At 41.9% G+C, this 8,252-nt stretch overlaps 1 protein-coding gene across 3 annotated transcripts; it reads right to left on the bottom strand.

The window, feature by feature from the left end:
- Positions 1-353: 353 nt before the first annotated feature.
- LOC106582300 (basic leucine zipper and W2 domain-containing protein 1-A) lies at positions 354-7,768 on the bottom strand. Of its 3 annotated transcripts, XM_045704757.1 has the most exons (13): positions 7,565-7,675; positions 5,742-5,845; positions 5,003-5,077; positions 4,742-4,918; positions 4,512-4,606; positions 4,231-4,296; positions 3,661-3,796; positions 3,003-3,112; positions 2,440-2,610; positions 1,974-2,120; positions 1,705-1,843; positions 813-935; positions 354-614 (listed from the first exon to the last, which is right to left on the bottom strand). In XM_045704757.1, the coding sequence occupies exons 3-13, from the start codon at positions 5,064-5,066 to the stop codon at positions 580-582; spliced, it is 1,263 nt and encodes a 420-aa protein (XP_045560713.1). In that variant the 5' UTR covers positions 5,067-5,077; positions 5,742-5,845; positions 7,565-7,675; the 3' UTR covers positions 354-579. The 3 variants fall into 3 exon arrangements, with proteins under 3 accessions (XP_045560713.1, XP_014020719.1, XP_045560712.1); XM_014165244.2 differs by lacking the exon at positions 5,742-5,845 and having other exon boundaries at positions 7,565-7,768; XM_045704756.1 differs by lacking the exons at positions 5,003-5,077; positions 5,742-5,845 and having other exon boundaries at positions 7,565-7,715.
- Between the last annotated feature and the right edge of the window lie 484 nt (positions 7,769-8,252).

Genomic DNA, 8,252 nt, shown 5'->3' with positions numbered 1-8,252 from the left:
CCAATATTAAATCTAATCTATATGAAATTGTTAGGGTCATAATGATAATTTTGCCATTTGATTTTGAAGATCACTTGAAGTATCAAAAACAAATATTTTAAAATGATTTAATGAAACATTTTAATTTAGCCTTATCGCCATTAGCCATACGTAAATGCATTGAATAACAGATTCACTACATGGAACAGATAGTGACCCCCCCTAGCTTAAATTGACAGATTGTTAATGGGGATTTTTTATTAATATGCCAATTACATTTCCGCAGGGGCGCGGACATCGACCTTAGGGGGTTAAATGTGGCAACATGTCTTTCCCTTCAAATGAGGAATCATTAAGAATTTCAAGGGAGACTATTCATGATTCATGCTATCCACAAGTGTAAACTTTATTAGTTTTAAAATGAACAGAATGTAAAAGCCCTTACATCTATACATCATGGTTGGAGTGGAGGAGGTAGAAAAAAGAAAAGAGGGGGGGAGAGACAAGCACTTCTGTAACAGAACATTCTACTGCTCCTGGTGCTACTGTACGTTATAAAAAAATAAAAAAAATGACGCCTTGGATTTGGCTTGAGGTCCGTTAGTCAGCAGCCTCGTCCTCCTCTGACTCAGATTCTGGGAAAAAAGATGAGATTCAAGTCAACTGCATGAACAGAATACGGTGCTATGGCGAATCCAGACAAAACCACAGGGACTAGAGGATATTTTGAAGGTTTTTATACCTACATGAGCTAGTTGAATTGATTTCCAGTGGCGCTGGATAAGATTTCCTGCTAAATTACCTGACTAACATAAAATGTAAGCCATGCTCACCTTCCTCTGCGTTCTTGAGCCACTCCACAAATTTTTTCATCTGTTCCAGGAACACACTCCTTCCTTTGGCAACGTGGGCCTCTGTGTACCACTTAAGAATGGCCTCCTCACTCAAAACATCCGCTGGGAAAAATACATCAACATGAAAATTACAGTTATAGCCACTTGACGAAGACAATTGTGCCAAAATATAAAGTGTTGATGTGAATCTGTTAGGCAACAGAAAAATACTCTCATGACACTCACCTTGCATTCACACATTAACAGCAAAATCTGCTTCTTCAGCCAGTGAAAGTGTACATATTTCTCACCTCTCCCACTCTTATATTTGGAAGAAGACACACCAATATAAACTGACCACTGTCCCTACAATATTTTTGGGTAGGTTCAGATCGGCTAGCCGGAATAACATACTTTTAATGGTAGTTAATCCAGATCCCGCTTTGATCAGCAAGGCGGGAAGGTTTTGGTTGCTACTGTCTGAATCCAGGGTCATTCAGAAAGGATCAGAAGATAGGATCATTGCTCAATGGATACAAGTATCCAAGGTCCCTCCCTCAGACATCCTCCTCCAATGAGCTTTGATAGGGATTGAGGAAACAAGGACTGAGGAGGTAGACAACGCTATTCACTGATCTCCTTTACCTTTGTATAAGTAAGCCCTGTCCAAGCCAGAACAACCCGTAAGGCAGGAGCCCTTCTCCTGTTTCTGTGGCATAAGGCAGCTTGATGTACAAGCACACTCCCTGGACAGGAAGCTAGTCTGTTACAGGGCCTTTCCCTCAATCCATCTTCTTAATGCTGAGTGCTAAGCAGAGAGGCATCGCTTTTACCAAAGATACTGGTAACTAACCCAAGATATCTCATCTGCTCCTTCTACCCGTGCTATTACCTTTGTAGAGCAGCACCACAATCTTCTGGAAGGAGTTCATGAAGTGGATGTTGTCGTAGCAGTACTCCTGCATTTTCACGAGCAGCAGGATCTCAGAGGCTCCCTGGGATGTGAACGCCTTCAGCAAGGGGCTGTATTGCTGTGGAGAGGTGGAGAGAAAGGTGGTGTTTTGTTGAGTCATGAAAACTAGTGGCAAAAAAAGACACTCAATCCCGTCACAGCGGTGAAAGTGATGGCTCTGTGAAATCAGTGTAAACCAACCAGCTCACCTTCAAGTGCTTGATGGCTTGTTCTGTGACCAGTTCCTCTTTCTTGTTCCACTCCACATAGCTCATAACACTGGTCCACACGATGCCGATCATGGTCTGCTCTGAGATGTTGTTCTTCTTCATCTCCTCCCTAGCTGAGGCAATGATCTGGAGGGAAAGGATGACAGGAAAGTAGGTCAGTAAGTAAGGAACAACCGCTTCTGGTTATTGGGCATTTCATCTGCATCCCATGCTAAAGAAATTAGGTATCACAATCAAACAATATCCTTCATCAACACAGACCAAGGCTGTGATCTGATTTTCTACCCCAAGTGTGCTCAAATTTACTCATGCTAACACCAACCCAATGCTTCTAAATACAGAAGGGAGAATGAGCGCAATTGCACCCTTTAAGGGTTAAGGGTAGGGAACTCAACCAGTGGAGTGCTTCTCCAGCAATCAGCATAGACCCAGACTTAGGACTCACGTCTTTGAAAGGGTCCCCGCGTTCCATTTGTTCCTGGAGATCCTTCTGAAGCTCCTTACGGGACCCTATGGCCTGCTGGTTCCTGGCAAAGTCCGACAGCTCTTTGAGACCGGCGTCTGTGAAGTACTTAGAGAAATGCTCACAGCTCCGCTTGTTGGCAGGGAACAGCTCCTGCAAAACACAAGGTGGAGAAACAGGCTTTACATCACAGAATTAAATAGAACAAATACTATTACATTGCATCTTTATGATTAAGCACTGTCCAACTGAGAAGGCTTCCCCTTGGCTCTTTCTCAATTAATCTTTCCTCGATTCCTTGCATACTCATTACCTCCCCCTCAAAACCCATTGGAAAGATTGTCAAAGGAGATCGACCTTGGATCTTCTCCTTCAATACAGTTGAGGCGGCGAGGAGATAGACAAATAGAGATACAGCTTTCGTATTCCCAGGAGAGCTGCCCATTCTGAATTTCCCTGCTACACAATGATCGTTTTACACTGACCCAAGGAAAACTAGCATGGCTTTGGATTGGACATCACCCACGATTGGTGGTCTCACTCACCAAAAGTCTGTTATCCATGCCGACCTTCCGGAGACTTCCTGCCACAGAGTTGATATCCTTCTCATGGATCCAGGATTTGAAAAGTTTCACTGCAAAGGCTGCAGAGACACCTGGGTAAAAAAATATGGGGAAACCATATTTTAGGCCTAGTGCCTACCAGGTGAAAAGCCAAATACCACAGGACACGATTCTACAAGTTTTACAAGTCTGCCCCGTAAAAACAGAAATGAAGCAACTTCAGACACAAGGACTGTTGTATGAGACAAAAACATAAATATGCCCTTCGTAAATTCACATCTTACAGTGAATGTACGCAACGTTTAATTTAAGTAATAAAGTAACTGGATATGAGCTTGTAAGTATACAGGCTGGTTTTCCAGACAGATTAAATTTAGTCCTAGATTTAAAAAAAATTATGATCAATGGAGAATCTCTATTGAAAGTAATTTTTTGTTCAGGACCAGGCTTAAAGCGATCAGATTAACTCATGGACTCTGTGTCCAGTATGAAGAAAGTTAAGAGGTAGTTTAAACAGCCAATCAGAGACATAATGGTATCCATGAGTTCATCAGACTCTGGGTAAGTAGATCAAATCTCGTACTATCCCTTTAACTTTTGTAGCAGAAGCCTGCCCTATTGAGCTGGCACTGCTGCACACCTTCTTTGACGAGGTTCTCATTGTAGAGGCTGTTGAGGATAGAGGCTGAGATGTTGCCATTGGCCAGCAGGATGCCAGTCAACATGGCCAGCTTGTTGCGCTCAGACTCAGTGAACCCCTTCAGGAATAGCAGCAACTGCATAGGAGAGAAGAACAAGAGGGAAACTCAAACACAAACTTAAAATGGAATACAATAGAATACTGGTATAAGAACAGAATGCAATTCTATTCCATTCTACCCTTAGCAAACTTGAAATGCATATTCACCAAAGACACGGTTTGGATAGAATGCAGCACTTTGGACTGGATAACATAAGTTGAAAGAATTGCATATTCTATAACGATGCCAGGATCAATAATGTTATCCATTCTGACATCTATCAAGACTGAATCCCAAATAGCACCCTATTCCCTTTACAGTGCACTCATTTTTACCAGCACCATATGGATGTAATTTGGGAAACATCAATGAGTTGAATAACTAGTTTACGGTTGAACGATCCAACAGATAAGAGAGCAAGTCACATCTTGAACAATGTTATTGAAGACGACAATCAACAATGCCTTCACCTTCTTGATCTCCTCTTCAAACCCTTTCTCCAGGTACTTGTAACGCCGGATAAGCTTGTTGAAAACCTAGGTATCGAATGGGGAAATGAAATCAGATCTCTAAAAAAAACAGCCCAATGTCAATCAAAACTGTAGCACACTTATCATAATCAATCTTTTCTGTCAGTAAAAAAGGGAAAGGGGTTTGAACCACCACTACTAATATTGCTAGTAAGTCAAGGTATCATCATATTCAGCTCTTTATTGTTAAACCAAAAACAAACACTATTGCACAAGTGTACCTGAGCATATGCTTGCATGGTCTCCAGGTCTTCTTGTGCTGTAAACAGACAGAACTCCGTACGGGTCAAGTCATCTGACAAGGTACCACCTGGGGCTGAACAAGAATAAAAAGGGGAAGTTATTATACAGACTTTCACACACATTTTTTCATTCTGTTCTATCACCAGAATTATATTATTTTCCCAGCATTCTATTCTTTTCCATCCTTACGCCAACATTCTATCCTTACCCAGCATTCCGCCAGCCACCAGGATGTCGAAGAGCGTCTCAGCATAGCGGCGGTAGTCAAGCTTGGCACCAGAGGCATCAAGAAATTTCGCAACAGCGTCCAGATCACTGCCAGTTTGGTTCAAACCTTGTACAATGGTTTCCTGAAACTGAGTAGGGTCAAACACCTTCTTTTCATCTGTTGAAAGATCAATGCATTCATTAGGGAGAAATCATAACAGCAATTGACCAGTCATGATATCAATATTCAGTTTAAACCCACCTCTCTTCCTAGTTTTAAAACGCTGGCCTGTAAGCGTTGGCTTCTGAATCTTTTGATTACTCATAAAAAGACACCCTGAATGAGACAGAGAGAAGATTATACTATAGCTGAAAGATTAGCTAATGTTAGTTGCTTTAATTAGGCAGCAGATGCGATCGCTTACAGCTGTACTAGGGTCAGACAGCATTCATGTGTATATTAAGACACTGCGGGGCCGGCACAAGACATGGCTCGGGAAAATTACCTCAATCCATTGAGAAATGCGTTGTACTCCAAATTGTCTGTTACATCAAGAAGATTGAACGACTGCTAAGTTTTTCAGGAAAACTATCCTTTTTGTCCCGAATCTAGGTAGCAGAAGCCACAGGAGCCATTTTGGAAACAGCTCATTTGTTGTTCAACGGGATGTGCCATTTCATAATGACTGCTGTTGTTACTGCTAGCTAATGAGGACAAAAATGTCAGTTTACTTATAAACAAAGTCATTCAATCTTCTCTGTGTAACAGTTGTGATTATGGGACCAGGGGCAAAAGGCGATGCGCTCCGGTACAGCATCAGGCAAAATAAATAGTGGGGGTACACTGTACTGATAAAACGTTAGCCTATAACAATTAATACTACATGTCCAAAAACTATAGACTATTACACAATTATTTAACATTACTGCATGTCAGCCGCATGAAAATGTGCAAATTGACTGGAAACCAAATTGCGATGTGGTTTGAGGAGAACACTTACATTTTGTCACTGGGAGATGAGTGGCCGAGACGCTCGCAGACAAGGCGGAGATGAGTGGCCAAGACCGAGGCGTACATGGACAACAGTGGATGCATCAATTCAGGCTACAAGTGTAGGCCCAATGACAATCACAGAATATCATTACAATACACGTAGGTGTTTTGTAACAGATGTCTCTTCCCATTCATCAAATCGCAGGTGCACAGTGCACTGTTTGCGTTTGGATACTGCAATTATTTTGTAAGTGGACAAATATGTGCGGGTAGCCTACAGGAGCATCTTTGTTTGGCAAGCAGATGAAAACATCATGACTGGTTGTGTTAATGCCACATTAAAAAGGCATAGGTGACGTGTCCATAAGACTAGGGGAAGCTTTCCCTAAAGTATATCGAATTAAATTTCCTAACTTATATAGCCTAATTAGCTTACTCTTGTGTATACAGAAATAAATAAAATAATTCAAAATAGGATACAACAGAAAGTATGATTTGGCAACAGAACATCATTAACTTTTAAGACATGTGGATTGTTTTACATTGGGGGCTCCCGAGTGGCCCAGCAGTCTAAGGCACCACATCTGAGTGCTAGAGGCTTAACTACAAACACCATGGTTCGATTCCAGGCTGTATCACAACCAGACATGATTGGGAGTCACATAGGGCGGCGCACAATTGGCACAGCGTCATCCGGGTTTGGCCGGTGTTGACCGTCATTGTAAATAAGAATTTTCTTCTTAACTGACTTGCCTAATTAAATAAAGGTTACATTTACATCCCACAGCCTACAGTCGGAAGGGCCTGCAATTTGGGCAGCGCGAGCTGCAATTATCAAACAGATGATTGTTTAAGTGCGACTGTCAGTGAAAAGCAAAGAGACCCAGCCAGGGATATCGCAATATTTAAAAATACAATCACAGAAAAAACTTCGGAAAGCAAATGGCTATTGCTGTAAAGAGATGACAATGAAAAGACTCCAATCTGTCTTAAAGTAATCAAATTTCTTAACTAAATTGTGCTAACAGTAGCCCATCTTATTTGCACCAGTGGAGAACATTGGACATATATCCCTGGTGAGTGTGCATATTCACTGTCTTTGTCATTGGGTCTGTGGCACTTTCACTCACAATTTCCTCCTCCAGATTCGATGGATCTCATATTGTATTTGTGTCTCCCCTTTTCGTTGGCAAATTACATGGATCAGACAACAGTTGTTATTGATATGTTTGTCAGTGTCAGCAGAGTAGACTACCTTGTATTTTTTGTAGTGTGAAGAAGAAAAAAAATAAAGCATGTTTGTACTTGGGTGTCCAACACCGGTAAAAAAGTACATCTACATGCCTCCTGCATTCGGCGTACATCCATGGATTGAGGTACGTTTTACATGTCATATCTCGCCTGCTCCTGCGGTGTCATAGACACAGGAATGCTTTCCGACCCTAGCTAACTGAATGCAAGGGGGTCGGATCTGCTGGCTATGCTTAACCTAGCTAGCTAAAGGCCCGCCGGCTGGCTAACACACCAGCCTCGGAGACGCAATCCATGCATGGCCAATTAGCTAGCTAGTTAGTTACTGACGAATTGATTTGCAAATCAACAAATACTGAACATCTTGCAAGACGAACTAGCAAACTACTGCTGTGAAGACATAGCTAACTACAATGCAGGCATGATTGACAGAGTTAAATAGCTAACGTTAGCTAGCTAGCATGATTGCTCAAGTTAGCAAACATAAGCAGGCGTCAAATAAACTTTATTCATGTCAGATTTAGCAAGCTACTACTATCGTCAGCATACCAGACATACACGTTAAATTACACTACTTACCGAAATCAAAGTTATCCTCAAAAACAGTCGAAGAAACACGAAATACTGCGACACAACTTAACAGGCCAGACCAAAAAAACTCAGTGAAAAGTGAAGGGTGTACTACAGCTGGGAAAGGTTGATATGACGTAGACATACGTTCGTGCGTCTTCTTCTTCTTCTTTGGTGGGGTTTATCGGCGGTTGGCATCCAACGTTATGGTGCATTACCGCCACCTACTGTACCGGAGTGTTGGCCAGAGACGGAGAAACTAAATCCTACCTGCCAGCCCCGTTGCTCTTAAAAAAGATAACAAAATATTTGAGACTTTATCTAATGACGTTCTACTCAATATACTCTTTAAACTAATTTCCTGTATCCCCTTCTCCCTCATACTAGATCTCATCCCTATTTGTACCTCTTTCCCTCCAACAATGTCCACACTGTATCAATACATGCTCCACTGTCTCTGTTTCCTGGCAATACTCACATTTTCCTGTTGGATACTTTCCTATCACATGTAAGGTCTTACTCAACTGGCTGTGTCCCACCCTTAATCTTGTAAATATAGCCTCCTCTCTTCTGTCTCTTCCTGCCGTTCTCCCCTCCCCAACTTTCCTCTGTACTTGAAATAAATGCCTGCCCTTAGTATCTCTATTCCACTGCTCCTGCCATTTCTCCAACATCACATCAGCCACATTCATAACAT

Source organism: Salmo salar, chromosome ssa21, assembly GCF_905237065.1.
Source record: "Salmo salar chromosome ssa21, Ssal_v3.1, whole genome shotgun sequence".
NCBI lineage: Eukaryota > Metazoa > Chordata > Actinopteri > Salmoniformes > Salmonidae > Salmo > Salmo salar.
This window is presented reverse-complemented; position numbering and strand designations above follow the sequence as displayed.